The sequence below is a fragment of the Martes martes genome (genome assembly GCF_963455335.1).
Source record: "Martes martes genome assembly, chromosome: 16".
Lineage (NCBI taxonomy): Eukaryota > Metazoa > Chordata > Mammalia > Carnivora > Mustelidae > Martes > Martes martes.
The window spans coordinates 47,718,000-47,744,331 of NC_137904.1; the positions used below are offsets into that span (position 1 = coordinate 47,718,000).

General features: G+C 57.7%; 1 protein-coding gene across 1 annotated transcript in view; it reads right to left on the reverse strand.

Moving 5' to 3' along the window:
• Positions 1-805: 805 nt before the first annotated feature.
• ARHGAP27 (Rho GTPase activating protein 27) overlaps positions 806-26,332 on the reverse strand; it is a gene marked incomplete at its 5' end in the record, with an annotated part of 29,513 nt that continues 3,986 nt past the window's right edge. Inside the window, 17 exons of the mRNA XM_080826721.1 lie at positions 806-1,239; positions 1,536-1,656; positions 1,792-3,779; positions 3,888-3,993; positions 4,115-4,249; positions 4,348-4,425; positions 4,586-4,684; positions 4,772-4,879; positions 5,041-5,146; positions 5,900-5,998; positions 7,944-8,048; positions 8,529-8,619; positions 8,943-9,010; positions 9,367-9,450; positions 9,523-9,603; positions 9,853-10,035; positions 10,211-10,615. Of these exons, the coding sequence (XP_080682847.1) occupies positions 3,602-3,779; positions 3,888-3,993; positions 4,115-4,249; positions 4,348-4,425; positions 4,586-4,684; positions 4,772-4,879; positions 5,041-5,146; positions 5,900-5,998; positions 7,944-8,048; positions 8,529-8,619; positions 8,943-9,010; positions 9,367-9,450; positions 9,523-9,603; positions 9,853-10,035; positions 10,211-10,615 (1,926 nt within the window). The 3' untranslated portion in view covers positions 806-1,239; positions 1,536-1,656; positions 1,792-3,601. The remainder of the gene's footprint in view (positions 1,240-1,535; positions 1,657-1,791; positions 3,780-3,887; positions 3,994-4,114; positions 4,250-4,347; positions 4,426-4,585; positions 4,685-4,771; positions 4,880-5,040; positions 5,147-5,899; positions 5,999-7,943; positions 8,049-8,528; positions 8,620-8,942; positions 9,011-9,366; positions 9,451-9,522; positions 9,604-9,852; positions 10,036-10,210; positions 10,616-26,332) is intronic.

Sequence of the window (26,332 nt, forward strand, 5' to 3'; positions counted from 1 at the left end):
ATGAAACCGGGAGGAGAAGAGTCCATTCAGAGGCCACTGGGCCACTGAGCTGAGAGACTGAGGGGGACGGGAGGCAGACCCAGGGAAGAGTTAGGAGGTAGAAGATAAGGACGGGTTGGGGGGGCGGCGCTGACTGGCTCGGGCAGTGGGGGGTGGAGATTCTGGTCAATGGAGGGGCTGTGTCTCGACACAGGGAGAAGGGCTGACCTCCGAGTTTTGTTGTGGGCAGGTCGCACGCAGGGTGTCCGGCTGCCATTCACGCGGAGGTGTCCTGTAAGCGGGTGGCCATTTGCACTTGGAACTCAGGAGAGAGTGGCCGTGGCTGGCGAGAGATTTGGGTGACCCCTGTGCAGGCCTGGTGACTGAGTCCCCTGGATGGAAGGACTCTTAGGGAGGGCTCTTAGGGAGGGTGGAAGGGAGAGGGCCATGGGCCGAGGCCACAACCCAGCGGGCATCACTGTTTACAGGCTTTGCAAAGATCCATGGTGCTGAAGGCAAAGGGACAGCGTGCTTTGTGGGGGGACAACAGGCCATTCATGTGTCCACTTGCATGAGGATCGGGCATGCCTGCCAGACCGGTCAACCAGGCGGGCACTGGTGACCTTTTCTGGGGCAGCTTTGGGGGCAGATGGCAGGCTGTAGGAGGGTCAGAGCATCTGTTGAGAGCGGGCAGGCTTGGGGAGAGGGCCCTCTGTGACCTCCCCCTTCCCTGTGGCACTTACTTTTTGGTCTGTCCCCCAACCAGCTGGTGCTTCCAGAGGACAGATACTTTTTTTTTTTTAAGATTTTATTTATTTATTTATTTGTCAGAGAAAGAGAGAGCACAAGCAGGCAGAGTGGCAGGCAGAGGCAGAGAGAGAAGCAGACTCCCCACTGAGCAAGGAGCCCGATGTGGGACTCGATCCCAGGACCCTGGGATCATGACCTGAGCCAAAGGCAGAGGCTTAACCCACTGAGCCACCCAGTTGTCCCAGGGCAGATTTTTTTTAATGTATCTTTGTGTCTCCACACGAAATCCAGTTCGTTCCCGACATATTCAGTGAGCACCTACAGTGCTTCCCGAGCACCGGGCTCGGGGTTGCAGATTCACGGCTGAGCCCACACGTCTGATGGAGCTCAGGCTGCAGACACATCTGCAGGTGGGCTCTGCCACCCGTCTGCTGTGTGACCTCCACTGAGTTATGACATTGTCTCTCTGGGAGTTTCCTCATGGGCAGTGGGTGATTTCTGCAGCTCTTCCTGGTGACAGAACATGGTGATTCCGATTTGCCTGCTGCCACATTGCTGGCTCACCAAGGCCTGGGCAGCGTCAGAAGCCTGGGGCAGGGTGAGGATCAGACCGGGGAGCAGACACTTCCCAAGACCTCCCTATCCAAGGACGCTCCTGCCTGCTGTCCTGCCCCTGTTTGTTGTGGCCTGCAAGGCCCTGCACACTCTGTCCCCTGTCAACCTCTCCAGCTTCACTTCGTACCCTACCGCAGAGCCTTTGCACATGCTGTTCCCTCTGACTAGACACCTTTCCCTTAACTCCTCACCTTGCCGACTCCTCTTCATTCTTTACTGCTGGGCCCAGATGGGGCTTCTGCAGAAGCATCTCAGGTTCCTGAGGGACAGCGACACCCGAATGACACGCCTTCAGAGCACCCTGGGCTTTCTCTGATTTTTGTACAAAGGAATGTAACCAAGTAAGTAACCAGTTGTTTAACATCTGTCCCGTTCTGTCCTTAGACCTGGGAGTGAGGAACCCTCGCCCTGCTGCAGGTGCCCCACTTCAGAAGGCTCTACCCTTACCTTCTCTGTTTGCGCCCTCTCCCCACGGGATGAGGAACCCGTGGCGCACCTTGGAGCCCGGGTCCTTCCCTCTGGACCATGCTCCTGATAGGCAAGATCCCAGAATTCCCTGCCCAAGTGATCCATTCCCTGAAGGGCGGGCCATGTGGGGTGGCCATGGGGCGGCAGGGGGCTGGCGGTGGGAGCCAGCAGATGGGATCATCCACGTGTGTGCATGTGGACCTCCCCTTGGGGCAGGATGGCTCTGAGGCAGGTACAGGAGGCGGGCTGACAGCACAGCTGGCTCTTCTCACGCCAACGTCCCTGGGCACAGAATCCAGAAGCGTCAAAGAAGTTTCAGTTGGAACCTCGTCTTTGAGGTCATTATGAACGTGTATTTGTCGAAGTAGGAGAATAGAACACATTTTATTGAACAGAACTTGATTTGTAGGTTTACAGTATGTCCATGGATGGTGTGAGGCGACCATCTGTATTCTTGTCCCGGCCCTGTTGGCATTTGGGGGAGCGCGGGTCAGCCACCAAGCACACGCCCCACCCAAGAGGCGGCCCGCGCGGTACCCCTGCCCCCGAGCACCGTGCCTGGCACAGAAGAGCAGAATAAATATTGGCCGTGAGAGACGAACGAGATGATTCAAGTGAAATGCTTGGCAGGGTGAAATGTCAATAAATAGTAACTATTATTGTTGAACAGAGGAGCGGTAGGTGGGGGCAGGGGACCGAGACCCAGAAACTGAGGTGCTTTGTGTATGGAGGGAAAGGGCATCGCTGGCCTCAGGGTTCACGCTTCCTTTCCAGAGGTTGTACCCACCTTCTCCCAGCCCTGGAGGCCTCACCTTAGGACAAGGTGGGCCCCTGGCAGGCAGCCGGACAGCCAGGGCGCTAAGAAGGGCTAGGCGGCTCCCACCAGCACTATTTCCCCTCCGGGCTGAGAAAAGCCACGGCAGGTGTCCTGTTTGCCTTCAGGATGTCCCTAGGCCCAGGCAGAACCGGCAGAGGGGTGTGCAGGGGGTGTGGAGGGGAGGGGGTGCTGAAAGGTCTGACGGTGCCCTCCCAGGAGATGGTGGTGTGAGAGGAGCCTGTGGTGTGAGAGGAGCCCAAGCTGGGCAGGCAGACCGCCCAGGGGACTGAGCAGGTCACTTTGCTGCCACCATCGCCTCCCTCTCTTTGTTTGTCCAATGGGACCGTGTGTGGAGACAGTGTGGGTCAGGCGGCTGGTGCAGGGTACACACTGAGTGTGAAGAACCCGTGCACACAACACCCGTGGGTCTGGGAAGGCCATGCCCGGGAAGAGGAGAGCAGATGGAAATGGCCCACGTTGGCTGTGGACAGTGTCAGGCTTGAGTTAGGCCAGAGGCAAGCCGGGCAGCAGGGGCGCTGGAGGCTGCTGCTCTGGGACTGACCCCCTCCCCCGTGGGGCCCCCAGGTGCAGGCCTGATGAGGCCCAGAAGCCCCTCACCCAAACTCCTTCCCCCAGCGCCAACCATTCCGGAAAACAGTCTCTTCCCAGCACATTCTCTCTCACACACACAGTAGGTGTCATTGTAATAAAGAACAGGACCCAAGTAAGCCCCAAACAGGACAGGCCGGGGAGGGGCGGGGAAATCACAGTTTGCAAACTGCCCACCAGGGGTCACCATACTGCACCAAGGGATGCAGATCCAGCCTGTGCAAGGGTGGGAGGCGGAGGGTCTCACAGAAGAGTCCAGCCCAGCTGCCTCCAACAGTCCAGCTTCCAAGGCAGGACCAGAGTCTTGGTGCCCAGTCCCGCCTCCGCAGCACCAGCTGCGGGGGTGGGGATAGGGGCCCGCGGTCAGTGCGGCTGGAAGATGTCTGAGCATCGCTGCAGGATGAGCTCCACCACCTGGTTCTGGAACACCATGGTCATGGGCATGCTGGTTTCCTCGGTCTCCGGCCGCAGCAGCGTGGGCCCGAACACTATGGCCACGCTCTGCACCGACATGCGGTTCTGATCGCCGTGCTCGATCACCCTGCAGCGGGGAAGGGAGGGGAGGCGGGAATCAGGGCCCAGAGCTGGAAGGGGCGTAGGGGGTCCGCCGGCACCCGCCTTCCCATCCCCGCGCCGCTCCCCCGCTCACCGGCACAGGTGCTGGAAGAGCAGCCGCAGCGTGTCGTGGTTGGGAGCGGGCAGCGAGCGCACCAAGTCCCGCACACAGCGGCTGCGCTGGGCCTGGTCCTGCAGCTCTGGGGAAGGGAGGGGTGGGTCGGCTCGGCGAGGGGGACAGAGGGACTGAGTCCCGGCGCCGCGGGGTGGGGAGTCCCGCCGCACCTTGCCCGGTCCGCCCCGCCTCCCCCCGGCACTCACTGATGGCAGCGATGAACTGGCGGAAGTGCGAGAAGGGGAAGAGGGGCTCCGGCAGCTCTCGAAAGAAGAGTTTCAGGGCTCCGGTGATCACGTGGACGTCCTCCCAGCGCCCGTCGTCCAGGTCCAGGCGCTCATCTGCGGCAAGCGGGTGGGGGGGGGGCGGGTAAGGAGTCGGAAGAGGTCCTCAGAGCCCCTTGGTGTCTTGGGCCCAGGGGTGAGGGGCGGGGCCTCACCGTGGTCCACCTTGTAGCGAAGTTTCTGGATGGTGGCCAGGTTTCCACTGATGCGGTACAGGCCGTCGATGTCCAGCCCTGGGGCAGAGGGAGGCGCTGACCTCGGGCTTGGAGGGGACGGGGCTGAAGCTCCCGATCGGATTCCCACTCAGGGGCTTCCCCCCATTCCCCCGCCCCGCCCTCCCCAGGGGTCTCCGTTATGGGGTCCGGGAGGGAGGCCTTCAGGCGCCGCGCGTACCCCGGGCCTCGACGGTGCGGATGCACTGTTGCACGAAGCGCGGCACGGAGCTCCTTTCGCGCTCGCACAGCGCGGCCAGCGCGCAGCCGAACACCTGGTCTGGGGGAGAGGCTCGTGAGCGCCGCCTGGCCCCGGGCACCCCCACCCCCCACCCCCCGCACCGCGCGCTCCGGCTTCCCCAGGAACCTTTAATGTAGCCCTTCTCCCGCAGCGACTGTAGCGTCGGCCGCTTTAGCAGGAACTTGCGGAGCCTGTGCCGGACCCTGCTCAGGTCGCTCTCCGGGGTGGCTGCGCCTGGGCCCGGGAATGCGGGGCCGAGTCGCTCGGTGGCGCCGGGATTGGCCAGGCTGGCCCCAGCCCCAGGGCGTAACCCCCACCCCGGTGCGGGGCTGGAGACGCCCTCCCCGCACCCACCTTCCCCACGCCCCCACCCCAACCTCCACCCCCGCGCGCACCTGCACCGGGCCGCGCCTCCTCCTCCCGCCAGCTTCCCAGGCGCTCGCTGGACCCGAAGTCCGCGCTGCTGCTCTCGCTTTCCTCCTCCGGGGGCAGGTCTGCAGACTGCGATCACGCGGCCTCAGAGAGGCAGGGCCTGGGGCCAGCCGGAGGGCCTTCTCGGACGGGGTGAGGGGCCCGGAGTGCCCTCCCAGCCGGCCTGCTCCCTCCCAGCCAGCCCAGAGTTCACACTTCCCTACTCCAGTTCACTCCCCTGACGTCCACCAGGGAACCTCAGAACGTTCACCTCCTTTGACTGCCTGGAGCCCTTCCGGTGTTGGAGACAGCTACCCTGCTCTGCCCCACTCTTTCTTATCCTGGTCCCCCTTGCCCACATTTTCCTAGTTCCTCTGCACACAGTCCACAAGGTCAGCATTCCTCAGTATGGGGCTCCTAGTTCTGAACGGCTGAGGCCTCAGCACTGCCAACAACTGCATCACCGCCCTTGGATTCCTACCTCTAGTAATACAGCCAAACTCTGTACTCAGTGTTGGCTCCTAAGGAATTGAGGGTCAAAAAGCCCCAGGTTGTTTCCTGGAGAAGAGCTGTCAGAGGGCGCCTGTCCCACCAGCATTTATGCAGGGAACAGTTTGAATCTAAAAAACTGTAGACTTTTCAATTTAATCCTTTAAAGTTTTCCCTTCTGATTTTAGCCTGTCATTCCAGCCTGAGGCTCTTTCTCAGATATTTCCTTTTCTTCCTGCCTCCCTCGAAATGGAACATTCCACTAGGATGTGCCCCCCACCTGGCCTGGAGAGATCTCCTCCATGGCTGGCCATCCCATCCCCACCAGCCCTGGAGGCCCCAGGCTCTGCTCACCAGCTCCTGGATGCCCTCGCCAATGGCCTTGTGCCAGGTGCTGATGATGGCCTCGGAGTCATGCTGGATCAGGTACTCTGAGCCATCTCGACTCCGCAGCTGGAGAGACACACGAGTTCTCAGTCATCTCTGGCTTCCTGGGTCGGCCCTGGGGCCAGGCCTCAGGGGTACGCAGTGCGGGGAAGGGAGATACAGAAATGGTGGAGATGATCTGGCCTTGGCCCCAGGAACTGAGAGCACCATAGAACAAGGGCTTTACCCCAGGCCCAGGTATTCTGCCTTGTTAAAAGCAGTGACAGCCTATCTGTTACAGATGGGCAAACCGAGGCCCTCTCAAAACATAACCAGTTCCTCTCTGAAAGGTTCATACAGAAGGAAAAGCTATACAGTTACCCAGCAATACATCTCCTAAAACATTCATCCTGCTGGATGCCCAGGTGAGCTGAGCTGCCCCAGACCAGCTGTTTTGGGAGGTCTATCACTGAAGTTTCCTGTGGCTCTGGAGTGATGAGGGAGACCCGCTGTGAAAATCTGCCAAGCCCCACTAACCTGGCCACGATCTAGAATGTGGGGCTGTCTCTCGAGAAAAATCCTAGAGGTGCCTGCAGGCCACCCCCTGAGTGGAGGGAGGATGGCCACCTGCCAGCCAGGAAGCAGAGGGCTCCTCCATTTCCATTCAAGACTGTCAGCCTTTCCGACAGCTTGAGTAGCTTCCAAGAGTCCCATCTGCCTTCTAGTTCTTGCCAGAAAAGACAACTCGGAAGCATTTACTCAGCAGTGTTCTCCAAAGGCGAGGTAGAGAGATGACATAGGGCACGGGCTGAAGGGTGTCCCTCTAGGTCAGGGACGGAACCTGCCCAGCGAAAGTGATGGCCTTCCTCAGTCGGACACCCATGACAGACATCCCTAACCGATCACCGCCTTCGGACCTGCCGAGCCTGGAGGGAGGCTCCAGACCTACCGACCAGAGCAGCTCAGGAGATCAAACTGGTTTTCCAGCCCTGCTCTGTGGATGTGCTGGAGGAAGCTTGGGCAACCTTCAGAAAGCTACACTCTCAAGCTCCCGGCACAATTGCTTTTTCTGAGCCGATGTGTGACGTTGTGCTTTTCGCTTTTATCACGTTACCTGAAGCAGCTCCGAGGGTCCCTTACTAACCCACCCTGGAACCAGACACTAAAAATGGCTTCAAGAGCTAAGGGTTGGGAAAAAGCTTTGATCTCACTCAAAATTTGGGAAATCCACCCCCCCCCCCAGCCAAAAGAGGAACCGCGTCATGGATTCTCCTTCTCTTTTCACTTTGGCTATCAGGAAACCTGAGCTCATTTTTTTTCAGCAATATCCTCTCCCCTGTACATCCTCGGCCCCCTGATGCCCCTTGCTCTAACTTGTGCCTGCTCCTGGCTTTTCAGTGGATTTGATTGGCTCCCCATGTGGTTTTTATTTGTGTATTTGTTTGTTTTTGTTTGTTTGTTTGTTTGTTTATTGCTATTCTTGTTGTGACCTTCCTCAGAACTTCTGGGGACAGAGGTGACGACAAAGGTAGTTGAAAAGCAAGACAACACGTGGACAGTGGAGGGTGTGGCACCACGAGGGACCTTGCCTGGGCCCCACCGGGGCCCAGTCCTCCTGCTAGGGGAGCCTGGGAAACTTGGGGTCCAGTTAATTTACTGAGGACCCAGTTCAGTTGGAAGCTTGGCTCTGACCTGCCGGAGCTGGTTTCCAACCTGTCAAAGTGAGTAGCCGGGGAGAGGCAGTCTCCTGTCTGGGAAGAGGGCTGTCCTTCCAGGCATGGATTTCATTCCCCCGAGACCCCCTACTTCTCACCACCCTCCAGGACTATAAACCCAGTTCCTGGAGAGGGAACTGCAGAATCCGCGATGTCAGAAACACTGTGGACGGATCCCCAAGGTGGACACAACTTTGGCTTTGAGCCCTGAGAATTCCAGTCCCACTCTCCCCAGCTCCCCCTTCTTGGGGCTTGCCTACTGAGGGTCTCAAGACATCAGTACGCCCCCTCACCTTCTCCCAACCCCCACCACTCACCTCCAACACGTTCTTCCTGCTAGATTTGTCCTTGGGGGCCCAGGAGAGGGAGGCCCCCCTGAGATCCACTGTGTACTCAGGGGTGGAGAGCTTGGGAGGCTGCCTCTGTGGGAGAGGGGAGAAGGGTTGGGGGGAGCACAGTTACAGGGAGCCCTCAGCCCAGACAGGCCTGCCATGGCTCTGGGCTCCAATCCACCAGGCTCCCTTGGCTCCAGGGACAGGATGGGGAAGGGGGGCCCAGGGGTCCTGGGCCTGCTGGTCGTCTGCTGCCTGCCCACCCAGGACAGGAAAGGAGAAAGGGGCACAGCCCTCATCTCTGAGAGCAGGCATGGCCCAGTCCCTATCTGCATGCCCATCAGACTGGAGTGGCCACCCTCAAGGACTGCTCCCCATGTCCAGGGTGGCTGGAAGTGCTTGTCATAGTCTGAATCTGCTGTTGTCACCCCCTGCCAAGGCCCAGCTCCCCTGGCACTCATGTTCCACTGCTGCAGACCTAGCCATTGACAAGCCAGATCAGGTAAAGAGCCGCAGACGTCAGGACCAGATTGGGGGGGGGGGTCCCTGTCCTGGGACCCTGGGCCTCACCAGGCCACCTGCAGCTGAGGCCTTCGAGTCCTTGAAGAATGTCAGGACGCCGCCCTCCAGCACTGTCCAGGACGCACTCCAGTGCTTCTTCCTAGGTGGGGGTGGGGAAATGGGGGGTGACTGGGCTTGCACTGGCCCTGGGCTCAGGCCCCCATTCTCCCCCAGGAGCAGGGCACAGAGCTGAAAACACAGCTCAGCTTGGGGAAACTGACGGTGAGGACTGGACTCCCAGTTCTCACACTTGGTAGCCAAGGGACCCTGGGCAAGTCCCTATCTCTAGAGGCCTCAGGGTCCTCATGGGACCTCTTAGAAAGCTGCTCTGAGGATTAACAAGAGCCTGGCACACGGACATGCTCAGTGAATGTCATCGTTAACGCCCACCCCGCCCTGGTCTGGGTGCCGCCAGGTGCTCACCGGAGCCGCTTTCCCTTGTCCACGGTCTTGGTGCGATGGAGCACCCCGGCCTTGTCCAGAGTCTTGGTCTGAGAAAGACAAGGGGAAAGAAGAGGCAGTTAACAGGGTGGCCACAGGGGGGCAGAGGCTAGTCTCCACAGCCAGCAACTCCTTACAGGCTGGGCCTGAGTCACCGCTGAACCCTCTTTGCTGCTGGTGCTGGCGGGGTGCCTGCTCTCACCCCAGCAGGAGAGATCTCCTCTCAGCTCCCAACCTCACCCAGCCGTGGGCCAGGGATGACCCAGACCCACGTTCATTCAGCCCAGCCTCTTGCTGGGGCCTGTGGGGGAGACATACTTGGCCCCGGCCCAGCCCCCACAACCTTCAGGAAGCTCCTATTTCTTCTCTGGGGGTCCTGCCAGGGCCTACATGCTTCTTCCCTCACCTTCTCCTCAGGGGGGCTGGCCTGGGCTGGGGTCTCACTGTCCTGGCTGGATTTGTGGATGCTTCGAGGGGCAGGGACAGGAACCTGAGGAGAAAAACATCATCATACACAGTCCCATCCCCTCTCCCCAAGACTCTCCCGCTCCCAGTTGGTTACCTGGGGCAGCTCCCACTGAACGGAGGCGTCATCTGGGTTGTAGAAGTAGGGCTTCCCGTATTGGTCCTCCAACCTCACCCACTGCGGGGAGAGGGGTGGTCAGGCCTCCCAGCCCGCCTCGTGGGAGGGCAGGCAAAGTTACTCTTGGACCAGAACCCTATATAGCCCCAAGGAGTTGGGAGGGTCAACTCCCAACTGGAGTTGGGGCGGGGCGATGGGGTGTCTTGGAGCCCGCCCAGGAGCTGCAGTTGACAGTGTTAAGGTGAGCTACTAGAAGAGCTGGAGGAATGACCGGGGGGCTGTCTGGCCATATCTGCCCGCTGCCCGTACCTGCTCCTGGGTGAAGTGGTTGGTGTAGAGCGTCTGCCCGTCGGGGCTCACTCGGAGAGACCAGCCGGGGGGCGTGGCCAAAGGAGAGGTGGACCGGGGCTCACTGAAAGAGCCCACGGGGGAATAGTCCTCCTCCGGGTAACTGGTCAGCGACTCGGGGTAATCCGTCTCAGGGGTAGGAGGCTGCAGGGAGCAAAGACCGAATCGGAGGGTCTCAGGGCCAGTACGCACCCCTGGCCCCGCCCTTTTAGACCAGACCACGAGCCCCACGAGCAGTTGGGGACTCTGGGAGAGCAGGAGGCGGGGTCTGAGGCCTCAGAGCCACCCCGCCCACCCGGGCCAGGCCCCGCCCCCTCACCCTCTGGTCCCGGGGGCTGAGCGGGCTCATGCCCGGCTGCATCTCCAGCTCGTCCTCTGGCTCGTCCTCCGTCTCGTCCTCCCAGACGGTCTCGCCCGTCAGCGGGTTGTAGAAGAACACCCTGCGGCTCTCCTCATCCCAGTACTGACCCCAGTCGGTCTCGAGGCTCTCGCGGCTGCCCACCGAGGCGGGGGAGGTGGCCGGGCTGGCGATGCCCTCAGCAGCCTCGAAGGGCGACTCCCAGGTGGTCACGCCGGTGTCTGGGTTGTAGTAGTAGGGGCGCCCGCTGCCCGCGTCCGTGTGCGTCTCCCACGCCGGGGGGCGGGGGCCCGCGGTGGCGCCCGGCGAAGAGACCGAAGGCTGCCTCTCTACGTTCTCGTACACGGGCTCCGGGGGGTCGTCCACCTGCGGGAGGAGAAAGGAAACGTGACCTTCCGGGCAGGCAGCTCCGGGGTCACACAGTCCCAACTCGGCCGCTTGCCATCTGGGTGACCTTTGGCAAGTTAGAGCACCCCCTGCTTCAGTTCCACCAGCTGCACAACGTCTGCCCTGCCCACTCCGGAAACTGTAGTGAAGAGAGAATGAGGAAATATTCTTGACAGTGCATTGCAAAGTATGAAATGTCCCACATGCGTAGGGCAGTTACATTAAGTGTTTATTGACAATAATCAGATATTAGGGCGCCTGGGTGGCTCAGTGGGTTAAGCCTCTGCCTTTGGCTCAGGTCATAATCTCAGGGTCCTGGGACTGAGCCCCACATCAGGCTCTCTGCTCAGGGGGGGGGGGCTGCTTCTCCCTCTCCCTGCCTGCCTCTCTGCCTACTTGTGATCTTTCTCTCTGTCAAATAAATGAATAAAATCTTAAAAACAACAACAACAATAATCAGTTATGGATAACTGAGTTCTCCCAGCTGTGTACTTACTCTGCCTCCAGGGGGTGAATCAGAGCCTGGACAGGAATAGAGAAATGGCCTGGGCCCCCTTCCTTTTCCTCCCCTACTCAGGTCACATGGGGGCAGCCCCCCCACCACACTCTCCATTCTCCCCCCTCCACCTCCTTCCTTCCTGGCCCTGAAAACTCTGGGACTGGAATCAGTACTACCTCTGGATCTGGCACTGAAATGTCCTGAATGTGGGTTTTGCAGGGCTCAGAATCAACCTCAGAGAAGGGAAAGGGGGAGGAGAGTCGGATGGGAGGACGGAAGGAGGAGCAAGGAGAGATGAGCCCCTCTTGCCCGCCAAAGGAAAGCAAGGTGGGCTGGAGGCTTTAGTCACACAGAACACGAGTCTGATCATGCTCAACACGCCATTGCTCCTTGCCACCACGGGGCAAAGTCTGCGCCTTCACAGGGCACCAGAGGCGTCTGTCACTTGCCCATTCTCCACCTTATTTCCTGCCATTCCTGGCCCCTTGCCTTGAACTTTAAGCTCTGGTAGCAGGGAGCTGCTGGAGGCCCCACCCTCTGGGCTGAGCCCATGCACAGTCCACCTAGGCCCACCCCACCCCTCTCTCACCTGGCCAACTCCAAGTCCTTCTTTAGGACTCAGCTCAGGTGTCAGGTTCAAGACCTTTCCTGAGATCCCGCTAGTGTGCCCACCGCAGCCCAGCACCCTCGGGCTGCCAGAGGGATCGATAATGATACTATCAAACCCCAGGCAGCAGCATAGCAGCAGAAGATTAATACTGTCTCTCTCTTTTTTTTTTAAGATTTTATTTATTTGAGAGAGCAAGCGAGTGAGAAAGAGCAGCAGTGAGGTGAGGGGCAGAGAGAGAAACAGACTCCCCACTGAGCAGGGAGCCCAATGCAATGCGGCAGAGGGTTGGGGGGTTTGATACTGGGACCCCAGGATCATGACCTGAGCAGAAGGCAGATGCTTAACTGACTAAGCCACCCAGGCACCCCAGATTAATACTGTTTCTTTTTTTTTTTTTTTTCCTTTTTAGATTTATTTATTTATTTGACAGAGAGAGAGCACAAGCAGGGGGCATGGCAGGCAGAAGAAGAGGGAGAAGCAGGCTCCCTGCCGAGCAGAGAGCCCGATGCTGGACTCGATCCCAGGACCCTGAGATCATGACCTGAGCCAAAGGCAGAGGCTTAACTGACAGAGCCACCCAGGCGCCCCAATACTGTTTCTAAGAATATATAACGCTATAAGGGAAAAGCAGATTTCAACACAGTGAACAGTTATAGTTCCAATTATGCATTTTTAGAAACCTTCCAAAAGCTAACAGAGGTTATCTCTGGGTGGTGTAATTGCAGGGATTACTTTTCTTAAAATTTTTCTCAAAACTGTGTATCATAACCGCCCGCCTGCCACCGTTTTTAATCACAGAAGTTCCTCTGTTGCTTAATGATGCCTTCACTAAGCTGTAAGCTCCTCAAGAGGGGAATCAAGTCTTTAGGTAACTGCCCCAAGACACATTGATGTGTCCCACAAAGATTCACCTGCCCGGTGCAGGCACAGTTCTAGGCACTGGGAATGCAGCAGTGAACAAAGGGACCCCAATGCCCTACTGGGCAGCCTGTGTGAATGGTCGGGGAGGGGGCAGGGAGCCCAGCAGGGTGATGAGCGAAATGCACGCACGTCCATGATAATGACTGCTTGCAAGGAGACCAAGTCTCAGACAAGCAGTGGGTTCTAGACACCAGGGGCAGGTCCCAGGCATGGAGGGAGCGGGAAGAGCCAGGTACCCCAGTTCCTCACTCTTCTCCCTCCCCGCACAAGGTCTCATGTGGCTGAGACCGGACCCTCCATGCCATGTTTCCTTTCACTCGGCCTGTTGCAGCCCTCCCGAGCATCCCGGATTTCAGCCTGCAGACCCTCCCCCTAGCTCTGGACCTTTGCTCCAGTGGGGTCCGGGAACCCCTGCTCTCATGACCTACCCTCGCTGTGGCTCCGCTCCAAGCCTCCTGGCAGGAGAGGACTTCTCCCTCAGGAGAGATGCCTAACCCAATGTCACTGTCTTCATGCCCTTGCAAGGGGCTGGCAGTGCTCTGCCCTGCTGGTCCATTCGTCGTCCACCCCTCTGCCTACCTCCTCTGACCCCAAAGGCAGGGGGTTTTTTGAGAGCAAGACCCAGGGTGACATAATTGACCCCAGTCGCCCTCTAGCAGGTGGCCCAATGCCCTGAGGCATGCAGCCCATCCACCAAAGGACTTACTGCCTGAGTTCGCAAGCCAACGCCAGGCCACACTTCAACAACAACCAATACACACACACACACACACACACGCACACCTGACACTTCAGGAGAGACTGGATTTGCTTTGAACACGGGCTTCCTGGGAATGAGGGTTCAGCGAGGGAACCAGGAGACTCCTTGGGAGGATGGCATGGAGGCGGCTGGCAGAGGAAGGTGGGTGGCCCAGACATGTCTCCTCCCCACCCCCGCTGGACCCACCGAGGCAGCAGCCTTTCCATCCCTGCGACAGGGGCTGGAAGGTCATATGGAGTCCTGGGGGGAGATGAGCTAAGGAAGGCCCCGGGCTATCTGGAGCGGGGATTTCCACCTGCAGGCTGCTGGTCCTGGCTAGGAGTGCAAGGGGAGGCCCAGGCCGGTCAAGTTGAGGGGATCTTGCACAAAGAACACCCCTAGCGGGGGCAGGGCAGGCCTAGGAGGTGGAGGGTTAGGCCCCCAGCAAGGGAGGCCTGTCACGAGGAAGGGGAGACACAGGATCATACCGTGGGGATCCAGACTGCAGATCAGAGGCCAAAAGGGGGCAGGCAGGGCGCCATGGAAGCAGGCACATTCTAAGGATCGGAGCTGCCCCAGAGACACAGGCTGCTTCAAGAGGCAGTCAGGGGCCTCCACTGGAGATGAGCCGGCAGAGTCCAGCCCCTGTTAGCGAGGCTGCAGCCCTGTGGAGGGAGCTGGACCGCAGCAGCCCTGAGGCCCCTTCAAACTCTAGAACCCTTTATAGGGCCCCCACAGTGCTAAGACCGAGGCGCTTTCCTGGCAGAGCCAGGATCAGACTGGAAGCCAGGTGGGGCCAGTCCCTCTGGGCCCTCTGGCCTTCAAGAGGAAGCCTGAAGGTAGAATAGGGCCTACCACCTCGGGCCCCCAACTCATGGAGGCCCAGACTACGCCCCATCACAGCCTGGCAACAGGGCCCTGACCAGGGCACCGGCAGCTCTTAAGGCCCAGACCCCCATCACGACACCGACAAGGGGTCCTCCAGCAGGAAAGGGGAAGTGGTCCCCCACCTCAGGCCAAGAGGGGCTCTGGTTCTCACCACACCCAGTTGCCCGACCCCCCAGCACTCCCTTTGTCTCCAGTTCCCGCCCCTGGCCCACAAGCAGGTGGCTGGCCTGCCTCTCTTCCCCCAAGCTGACCACCGTCTCTCAGGGTCCCTCTGCAGCCCCTCATGGATAGGCAAGGCCTTGGAAAAGGAAAGAGGAAAGAAGGGAGGAGCCCCCCAAGTCCTGCTCCAAAACCCGGCTCACCCACCTCCTGAGAAGGCCAGAGGACCGAGGCGCCCCCGGGGCCCCTTGACGCAGAGACCCTCAGCCATCCCCATCAGAGGCTGAGCTTGCCCCCAAATGCCAGGGTCCCCTACCTGTACCCGCAGGGCCCGACTCCGCCTCTTGGTCAGCTTGGCAATCATGTCCACCATCCTGTGCCCTCGGAGCTGCTGGGACAGAGCCCTGGGAAGGTTTCAGGGGTGGAGCCAAGGGGGCACAACCCCAGGGCTGGCACAGGGCAACGGGGAAACAAGAAGTTGCTCTGAGATGGAGGGAAGCTGAGCCTCCAGCCCATTTCCTGTCGGGGCTGCGGAAGTGCTGCCTGAGACAGAGGCTGCCTGAGATAGGGTGGGGTGGGGGTGGAGTGGGGGTGTCTCAGGTCGGGGTATTATCATGTGTCCCGGTGAGCCTTCCTACTCAATGCTCTGATCATGGGCGGTCGTGTTCTGAGTCCCGGGCCGGGCCGGCTCCCGCCCGTGGAGCGGGAGGGCACTGGAACCATGGGTGGGGGAGGGGGTGGCTGCATGGCTGGGAGCAGGCGGAGGGGGGCTGCTGGGTGCCCGACGCCTGGGCTCGCCTAGACAGGACATGGAGTGGCCCTCAATTCCCCCAAAGCACGGGGAGAATGTGATGGGGAAGAGGAAGCTGGCAGGGGAATGTTTCAAAGAGGAAGGGGCCTGGGCGGCTGTGATATCAGAGGCAGCCAGTGTCTGGAGTCTTCCAGCCACACAGAGGACAGGAGGGATTTTGACCACATCACAATCCACTCGCCTGACTGTCTGAACTTGCCTCCTCCGGCCTTGGTCACCAAGATGCGTGCACACGCCCCTGCCTGCGTGTCCAGTCACGTGCCCCCGCTCTCCCAGGACCCAGAGAAGGGGACAGGGACTAGCTCCTCCACAGCCCTACAACTAACAGCTTCCTCTGGCCTCCCCTCTCTTCACCCTCTCGTCAGGTGGGTGTTCAAACCCCAGCCATGCACAACGGGCACAGCGTGTCCTGGGTGAGACGCTGCACTCCCCCCCCAGCCCTTGGGGACCACCTTGTCTTACTAACGCCCTCATAGGTGCCTCCTCCCCAGCTCCAGAGGCCAGGCGGCACCCTGCCGCCCACCCACCCACCGCCCACGGCTCTCCCACAAAGGCTGCCCAGCTCCTGCTTCAGGCTCGGAACCCCACCTTCCACCTCGGATCCCAGACCCCTTGTGGGGTGCTCTCCTGTTTCAGTAAGCCTCCCGTTCCCAGCCCTGGCCCGACTTTCGCCCCCCTGCCCATGTCCCCCAGGAAGGCCACTCCTTCCCTGCACCCACTATGGCCTCGGGACAGGGACACTCAAGCAGCGCCGGGCATGGTGTAGATTGGGAGCGTGGGACATTGGCGCAGACCATAGCCAGCGCAAGCCAGGGACTTTGGCCCTACTCTGCCCTCAAAGCTCTAGTACCCTACCATCCCTTGTGGGGCACGGAAGCCCAGAACACTGAGGGCAGAGAGGCTTGGAGTCCTCCCACTTGTCACACACATGACGCATCCTGCTGCCCCCGCCCTGAGGGACAGGGGCCACACACATGCTAGGTCACCAAGGGAGACGGAGCCAGGCCCAGGAGACCGGCAGAGCCTCTGTAAATGCCAGAGCAGCCGGCAGCAGAGAGGAGCCGGGGTGGGGAAGGAGAGAGGAGGCAGGTGGGGCAACCTGGGCCCTTAGCACTGGCCTGCTCTAGAATTAGGAAGGGGGGTCTCCCCACGGCAGGAAACAAGAGTGACAGTACAGATGACTGGGACCACAGAAAATGCAGGCCACGTGCTGCTTCTTCCCAGGAAGAAGTCTGGCCCCACGCCCCGGGGGCTCCCAGAGGGCTCTGGCCCCACACCCTGGGGACAGAGCCAAACCCACACAGCTCTAGGCTGCTCTTCTTCCTCATGGAGGCTGGCTCCTCCGGCCTCCAGTCCAGGCCTCCCCTCCCCGGGGAGAGGAGGTGTGACCACAGCAGCTCCCCCCCCCCATCCCGGGGTCCTCCCCCGCTAACCACACCCTCGCACCTCTCCTTGCCTCTAGGCACACGGTGGAGGAGGGGACAGAACAAGCCAGCTGCACACTGGCCGCCTCTCCAGCCCTGTCTTCTCACCCTTTCTCCCCAAAAACCTCACAAGCAGGTGCAACCAGAAAATCCTATCAGCTCTCTGGGGCCACAGGCAAAAGAAATGCCTGCAAACCAGTGACTAGAGCCCAGAGATGGGCTCAGGGGGTCACGGAGGGGACGGGACCTCCTTTGCTGACTCCAGGCCAGCCAGGCTGGGTGGAGGAAGAGTGGAGAATAAACTGTGATCTTTGCCTCAGGGAGCTTAGCGCAGTGCCCAGAACTGGCATCCTTCCCTCCCCTGAGCACGCCCTCTCCAGGACAGAGTCCCAGCCTTACCGTATCCGCCCCTAGCCCTGACCGACAAGTCCACCAGTGTGCAGTGGGTCACCCTCCAGGGGCTTCAAGCCTCAGAATGGTGGGGAACCATACCCGGAGCTGCCAAGCACCCCCCTCCCAACCCCGAACTCGGAGAGTCTGGTATAAGTGATTTGGGCTGCGGCTCAGACATGTTGTGTTAAGGTGAGGCTCGGTGTAATCTTACTGCTTTGCCCTGCGGCTTGCAGGTCCCAACACAGTAGCCCGAGGTGAGGTTCTTCCCTGGGGTTTGGAGCAGAAGCATAGTCATTGGGTTAAAAGGAAAAAAGGAACGAAGCAGGATTCAGGGACATGGCTTCTCACGTGGATTGTGCCCTAGCTTCTCTCCGGGCAGCCCCTTGAATCTCTGGGCCTCTGTTTCTTTATCCATAGAATGGGCTATCTGTCATTCTCTCCCAGCTCGCAAGGCTGGCTTCCATGAGAGCGTCAAGCAGGCCCCCGAGTTCTGCCCCCTGCACCGGGGACCGTGGGGAAGAAGGCAGGGCTGTACTTCTGCTTTTCTGCTTCTCGGTTTCGATGGAGTGCCCTTGGCTCTGGACTCTGCCCTCAGCCTTTCGGTGGCCTCATGGGACTGTGTGCTTGGCCTGCTCCTCCAGGGCAGGTGGGGCCTGGGGCGGAGCCCCTTCGCCACTCCCACGCCCTGTGCTCTGGATAAGGCTGGCAGACACCCAGGATGTCTCCCGAGGTTGGGCCAGGAGGAATGAGAAACCCTCTGTCAAGGGAACTGCGGGCCTGCGGAGGCTGTACTCGGGAGCCAGCCTAGGGAGGAAAATGTGGCCGGGGCTTCAAATGTAGCGGCACCTGCACTCACGCTTCCTCCTCACTGCCCCAGTGGAGGGACCAGGTGCCCCTGTCCAAAGTGACCTCCCCAAGCGGGCCCAGGGGGATCCCAGGATCCCACCATCTCTCTCGCTCGCCCAGAAGCAGCTGTTCCTCAAATCTCTAACCCCTCCCATTTGACTGCCTTTGACCCTTTGGCATTTCAACAAACTTGAGGTCTCTCCATCTTATTTTAATTTCTTTCTTAAGATTTTATTTATTTCTTCGACAGAGAGAGAGAGATAGCAAGAGAGAGAGCGAGAGAGAGAGCGCGTGAGCACATGCACCAGTGGGGGGTGGGGGAGGAAAAAGGAGGTGCAGGCTCCCCGCTGAGCAGGGAGCCTGACTGGGGAAGGGGGGCTTGAACCCAGGAGCCTGGGACCATGACTTGAGCTGAAGGCAGACGTTTAGCCAACCGAGTCACCCAGGCGCCCTGAGGTCTCTCCATCAAAAAGCAAAAGGAGGCCCCTGGACCCAGCTCCGCCTGCCTCCTTTTCAGAGCCCACTTCTTGAAGGTGGGCGCGTCCCCACCATCCTGCTGGCCCCTCACCCCGACGTCCAGCCCACAGCTCGCGTGTCCTGTGACTTCCTTCGTGACAAATGTGGTCCTTGTCGGGTGTGACTCTCCTCCAGCATTTAGTCCTTACAGCCCTCTCCCTCCTCCTCTGGTGCCTGCTGGGCTCTGGGCTCTGGGCCCGTGCTCCTCCTCCTCTGTCTACGTCCTTGATGCTTGGTTCCCCCTTTGCTTCTCTGCTGTCCTGGGGAAGCCCAGGCAGCTCTGTTCGGGTAACGACCTGTCCGCGCAGCTCCAGGAGCAGGCCCCCGACTGCCGCCCTGGGTGTCCTTGTCCTTGATACGCCTCCAGAGCTGCACGTCCCAAACCGCGGGCACCTTCCTTCTCCTGCTTCCCATCTGGGCATCATCTCGGTTGTTCAAGCCGAGACCTAGGGTCACCGAGCCCGGTGACCGGAGCTGCCTAAGCCTTTCAGGCCTGTCAGTCCGCACGTATCACCGACATCGGGGGAACACGGAAACACCACCACGAGGGAGCAAACAGTCAAATCCAGAATAGATGTTCTATGGGGCCACGGGTCTGGCCTCTGCCAGGGCAGGAGGAGAGGGAGGGGACCATCAAGAGAGACTGAAGGGACAGTTCAGTGGAATGCATGGTTCTCGAGTTGACCTTGGTTCAAATGAACTTGCTGGGAGAAATCTGTTTCAGGACAATGAGGGACGTTCGACTATGCCCTGGGTCTGAGATGCTATTAAGGAACTACTGTGAATTTTGTTAGATGTAATAATGGTTATAGTATTGTGATTATGGAGAAAAACACTTTTAAGACATATATGCTGAATTTTGGCGGGAAGAGATATGATAAAGCCTGGAATTTATTGTTTCTTGGCCAAAAAAAAGAACAAACTTGGCGAGTAGTAATTGTTAAACCTAAGTAATAGGCATAAATTATTTTACTATTTTTATTTTTATTTTTTTTTATTTTTTTTTACTATTTTATTTTTTTACTATTTTATTTTTTTTTACTATTTTTATTTTTTATTTTTTATTTTTATTTTTATTTTATTTACTATAAATTATTTTACTATTCTTCTGGTTTCTTTGTATGTTTGAAAATCTTCATAACAGAAAGGGAAAAAACCCTCCCTTAGACTTTCTTACTCTTCTGCATTCTCCACGTTAAGACTCTGTGAAGTGTTCATTGTTTCTTATCCAGAAAGACTGGCCCTCCCAGCTCTCTCCCCTGCACTGTCCCCAGTAGTAATTTCTCTCCCTTTATGATGCGGCTCTGGTGCTAGGGATTTTGGAAATATGGCAGCTTAAACACATCCTGCTCCTCTCCTCCCCCTACTGCGACCCTCTATGAAGGGGCTGTGCCAGCCGGTGGGCATGGCTGGCTGGCATGGGCAGAGTGCCTGAGACAGAAGCTGGAACTCAGGGGGCCCTGGGGCAGACCTGGCCCACCATAAGACCCTAGGGGCAAGGCAGGGTGACCTGAGGAGCCAACGGGGAGCCAAACAGGTGGGCTCAGCGCTCTCTACTGGAAAGCTGGGAATGCCGAGGGGCAGGGAGCAGGGAGAATTTCTGATGGTGTCTTTGCAGGGGACCTGGCCAGCTAGCCCCACCGGCCCCCTGGCGGAGACCACCATTCCTCTGCTCTAGGGCCCCATCAAGTGGCGGTACTCCGACAGCTCAGTCCCAGCCCCAGCGAGCAAAGACACATCAATCCCACTCCTCTGGCAAGCCTGTAGCTGGAGAGAGTTGGAGCCGAAAGAACCCCCAAATAGGCCGGAGCTGGGGTCTGGACCTGCTGCGGACCACTCACAAACCCTGGTGAGAAGAGGAGCTTGTCAGTAAAGGTGATGGGACAGCTGGACAGCCAACCAGAAAAAAAAAAAAATCATTAACAGTGGGTCTACATCTCACTCTGTCTGCCCAGATACACCCCCCAAAGGATCAAAGAATCAGACATAAAAAGCGAAATCCCAAAAAAAAGACTCAAAGAGGAAAACATGAGCAAAATTCTATTTTAAAAAAAGACCTTGGGGCGCCTGGGTGGCTCACTTGGTTGGGTGTCTGCCTTTGGCTCAGGTTATGAACCCGGAGTCCCAGGATCGAGTCCCACATCGGGCTCCCTGCTTGGCAGGGAGTCTGCTGCCTGCAGGGACATTCTCTCTCTCTCAAATAAATAAATAAAATCTTAAAAAAAAAAATCTTGGTGACAGAGACTAAAATCCAAAAGCCATAAGATTAGTGATTTCTACATTAAGTGATTTGTGTGGCCAAAACATGACATGAGCAAAGTCAGAAGACAAAGCGTGGGGAGACTCCAACCCATGCTGGAGATCCAAGGCTGCTCTCCCTCGAACGACAAAGCCTCCTTATAACTGATAAGTAAAACGAATAACTCGACAGAAAAGGGAACACAGGCTATGAATAGACCAGCCACAGTAAAAGGAAAACAAACAGACCCAACATCTATGAAAAGATGCTCACTCTCGCTGAAAAGAGAAATGCAAATCCCAGCTGCCTTCGGAGCATATATTTTACTACTGGATCTGCAGAAATCAACATCTTATCGACACGTGGTTAGCAAGGCTGTGGGGAGTCAGACGCTCACATCTGTGCTGGTGGGAATGTAACCTGGTAGAAGCCCCACAGACAGGGAGAGCAATTTGGCAAAATTGAATAAATACCTATCGTTTACCTTTCCGCCCAGCGATCCTACTTCTGGGATTCATCCTTGATTTACCACTTGCACATCCACGAGAGATTATTTATTATAGCTTTGTGCGTAATGGCAAGAGCTGGGAGACAGTCCAAGGGCCCATCAACCATTGAGTGGCTGAAGAATTTATGATACATTCCTACAAGGAAGGGGACTGATACTCTCTGTGCGCAATCTCCAAGGTACATTGTTAAATCAAATAGGCAAAAACCAAGCAAGATACAGGGTTGTGTGTACTGCTTGCTACCTGTATGTAAGGGAGATAGAAAAATCAGGGAATCAAATGTGGTTTCATACAAGTTCGTATTTGTATAAAGAAACTCCGGAAGAGTAGGGAAAGAATGAATGAAAGTGGCGACTTAGAGCTGAGGAGAACAGGCACAGAAGCAGGGGTACGAGTGGGAGTTTTTACTATATACTTAAAAAAAAAAGAATTTATTTATTTGACAGAGAGACAGAACGAGAAAGGGAACACAAGCAGGGGGAGTGGGAAAGGGAGAAGCAGGCTTCCCGCCGAGCAGGGAGCCCGATGCAGGGCTCGATCCCAGGACCCTGAGATCAGGACCGGAGCCAAAGGCAGAGGCTTAACTGACTGAGCCACCCAGGTGTCCCACATTATCTAATTAAGAAAATCTTGCTATTAGCAAGATAGAGGAGCTAGAAAACACAGCGACAACCCCAACACCACCAAAAAAGAATTCTTAAGGAGATTCAAGTAAAGCACAAAGAGAGAGAGAGAAAAAAAAGACTATTTTAGAACCTAGAATATATCATTGCACTACTCATTGAAGGTGAGGATAGAGAGTCATACTCCAGACTCAAATCTGTGGCCTGGAAGATAAAGCAGGAGGAATCTCTCAGAACAAACGCACACAGAGATAAGAAAGAAAGGGGGCAAAACTACAAAACTGGAGAAGCCCGTCAAGAGAGCCAACATGCAAATGAAATGAAAGAAAAAGTCAAAGACACAACAATCATGCAACAAACAGATTTCTCTAAGCTGAAAAAAAAAAAAGACCCAAGGCTGTGTATAGACACTGATGGGGTTCTGTGAGTTCTGGGGGAGGCGGGGGGAGTGCAGAGAAAAAGAATCCCCATCTCTGCACATCCAAGGGCATGTTTGACTAGGAACCCCAGGGACAAGCAGAAGCCATGAATGAAATGCCAAGTGTCACAGGACAACGGGAGTGACAGGCGGAGAAGAAAAGAACCAGTAGCAGCCTGACAGAAGGGGGAAAGCAAACCACAGGAAAACCAATACATGTAATTAATCCGTTAGGAACAAAATCCAGTAGGCTGGGCCCGTTATTAAACAAAATCGCAAAAGAGTCCATTATCCCATCAGAAGACAGTCAGCTTGGATTTCAACATTGAGTGGTATGATACACACACACACACACACACACACACACTTAAGAACGTGATAACGTTGAAACTTAAAGGATACCGAGAGATACTGGCGAGTGCAAAAAAATAAAATCGAACAAAATACAAAGAGTGGCCGGGTTCTTAAGAGGAAAGGTGGAGTTTAGGGTTGCAAGGACCCCACGGGATAAAGAGGGACACCAGGTTGTGATACAAAGGCAAGCTCTGTGAAGACAGAGCAGTCCAGATCAGGGCGCTCCCGGCAGCACTCTAGCTCGACGTCAAAAGCGAAACCTACTAAGAGTACAAGAAGAACTTGCTTGAGAAAATCTGAGTGGGAGATGTAATAAACCTCTATCGGATCTGGAGTAAAAGACAAAACCAAAAAGAGATCTACAAAGGAAACCCACATTTCAATAATAGCGTCCGTCATGGGGCGCCTGGGTGGCTCAGTGGGTTGAAGCCTCTGCCTTCGGCTTGGGTCATGCTCTCTGCTTGGCGGGAAGCCTGCTTCCTCCTCTCTCTCTCTGCCTGCCTCTCTGCCTACTTGTAATCTCTGTATGTCAAATAAATAAATAAAATCTTAAAAAAAATAATAGGGTCCATCAGCTTGGCTTGATCTCTGGGGGGGACCTGATGTCCTTTAAATGGAAAATATACAATTTTTCCACGGCTATGAAAAACCTAGAAAAATAATCCTTTCCTCGGTCACAAAGGAATCCATATGTAAATTTAGAAGTAAATTTAGAAGATTTTGCAAATCGAGGAAAAAATGAATGCTTTCCTAGTCAAAAACCAAAATGGCCAAAATGAACAAGAATGAATGGAAAACTTGGAAAGACCCAATTACCACTGAAGAGAAAGTCTGCCCCTGACAAAGCACCAGGCCCAGAGGGGTACACGGAGGAGGCTGAATGGTAGAAACCTTTGGGATGCACCTGCTGTCCCCCTCCCTTGGCTGGGAGGAGACCCTAGGTTTCTCTCTGGCCGCGGCACCCGCAGGTTCTCCCACCACAACAGAGGGGAACCCTGGGTTTGCCTGCCCAGCTCTCTACCCCAGTCAGCTGCCTGAGGGCAGGGACCACGCCTTGTGTCTCACTGCCTCCCAGTGCCCAGTCCACCCCTGCTCTGTCCTGAATCAATGACACAGTAAGTGAAAAATCACAGTGCCGTTGTCAGTGCCCCGGGGATGCCCGAGGTCTGCAAAACACTCCCACCCAGAGCCAAGCAGGATGGATGGAGAGAAACCAAAATGCTAGTAGTCATAGATGGAGATGTCCCCCCATTAGCCAAATATTCGCAGTGGCATGAAACTATTTTTATGGGGGGAAGAGAAATTGGCAAATTCAGATGATGCCAGGAGCACTCCAGGTGCATAGACAGGGCGGGAAGGTGGCTGGGGGGAGCTGGGGGCGGGCCCCTTCTGGAGCCTTTCTTGGTTCCTCTGGCTTCCTCTCTCCGCAAAGCTAACCCAGGCCCTGGGACAGACATGGAAGCTTTGACAGGGACCCCTGCTCTGTTCCCCTGATGCCTCACGCTGGACCTCCACCCAGGGGAAGGAGAGGACGCAGGGCAGCACCCGTAGAAGCCCAGAGCCTGGGACCGGCAAGCCTCACTGGGCTTTCGCAGCTGCTCTGGAAATCCCCTCGACACCACAGTCCTTCCTCAGTTTGGCGAGAGATCCTCCTGAACTTTAGCAAGAACCCCTGTGTCCCTCAGACCCAGTCCCCGGCAGCCCCCTTTCCCTCAGTGACAACCAACATGAACTGTCCCCTGACAGGATCTGGAACCCTGACCCCTTTCTGATCCGCTGAGCCCAGTCATGCTGATGGGCTTTCCCATGCTGAGGGCCAGGCACTGACTGGTCATCGGGGTTGCCTTTCAGTGTTGCACGCCTGGCCCTCCCCTCTGCTGGACACAGACAGCCCCTGAAAAGGCAGAGAAAATAGATGGAGAGAGAAGCCGGCTGCTGGGGCTCAGGAAGGAAGTGGGGAGGCAGGTGGACCTGTCTCAGGAGGTCTGGGGTGGGGGGGGCGTTAGGGGAACCAGAGACTGAGAGGTGAATAATAAGGCCCAGGGGACCCCACCGAGCCATGGGGGCTGCCATGCCCCGGGGGTTTGTTCCTTTCGGCCCAGGGAGTGGTGGGTGGGGAGGACCACTGGTGGCCAGGAATGTGGGCCGAGGATGGGGGGGGGCACCTAAGAACCTGCCCCTTCATGGGTCAGGCCACGGGCTGGGCAGCGGGGGCTCCAGGGTCAGCTCGGGGCTGCAGGTGAGTCAGGCCAGGTGTGAAGAAACCGGCTGGGCCACCCCAGGGCAGCTGACCTCCCTGGGTGGGGGAGGGGGTGAGGAGAAAGACCAGATGAGGGAGACTCACTGGACCCTCCTCCCCGGCCTCAGCTCCCCTGCTCTTACTAGACTCCCTTTCCAGAGGGGCCCCCGACTTGTCCCAAAGGGAGATCCAGGTGGGTTTGTCCAAGTCCATTTCCTTTGTCCCAGTCAGAGCTGCCTGGGGCGGCTCTTGGAGTGTGTCCGAAGGAGTGGGTGCCAGGCCTGCGGTCCAGAGAGCAGGGCGAGGCACCGGGCAGGTGGGTTTCAGCACGGGTCCGGGGAAAAGAGCAGGCGGAGGTGAGGGAAGGAGGGGAGAGAGTGGGAAGCCTGCCACGCCACGCCACGCCCCCCTGTGCCCCATTCGGAGTTGAGGGGTCACTCACAGTTCTCAGCAGAGGACACGGAACCGGGGCCGCCCTGGGGCTCCTTCCAGTTCGGGCCGCCTACTCAGGTGGGGCGACTCCTGGGCCGGCTGCCCAGGAAGCTGCGGAGGCCCGGGGCTCTCCTGCCTGTGGCCAGTGCCTGGGCAGCGGGGGTGGGCTCCAGGCCCCACTGCCGGCCTGGGCCTCTCCACCTCCGAGGCCCTGGGGCGGGGATGGTGATCACACCCTGAAATCCCGGAGTCAGCAGGTCCCTACTCCTCCCCACCCCGCCCGCGGGCCCAGGGGAGGAGTCTCAAGAGGCTCCTCCCCCCAGGCTTCCAGGCTCCCAAAGCCCCTCCTTTGAGGGGGTGGGGGCAGAGAGCTCCCGCTCGCCAAGCCCTCCTCCTTCTCTCCCTCCTCCGGAGGTGCGCCTCTGCCCTCTCCCGGGACAGCTGGGTCTCCTCCTAGGCCCCCCGGGGGCCGCGTGGGAGATGAAGGTCTGGAATTCCTGCGTCTCTCCCTGTGGCCCGTGCCCAGGACTGGGCACATACAGGCCTCTTAGGGAATCCGTGTTCGCCTCTGGCTTGCACTGTCCCTGCCGAGGGGAACGGCCAAGCCCGCAGGCCACAGGGCTGAAACTGAACCTGGCGGCCCGCACGGGGCTGGGGGTCAGGAAGCATGGAAGTGACTTGCTCTCGGCCACCTCCTGCCTGGGTGACCTTCAGCCAGCCACTAACCCCTCTCTGAACCTCTGCATTCTGGCAAAGGGGGGCACCCATGCCTGCCTTCTGAGCTGCTGGGAGGATGAGCCTTTGGGTGAGAGCCCACGGGACCATTAGCCCCTTTGGGACAGGGTCATGTCATGTCATGTGTGACACACTTTGTGTCCACAGGGTCCAGCCCTCTGACCAGGACACACCAGGTGCACATTACAGGCTAGTTGATTGGAGGGTGAATGGCAAGACCAGAAAATGCCACCCAATGTGGAGGCTTCCCTCTTCTGGGGGGGGGGTCCTCTGCCTCTGCCGACGGCCCCACCCCCATGCCACCCTCTCCCCTTGGCCATTGGTCTACCCTCCTCGAGACG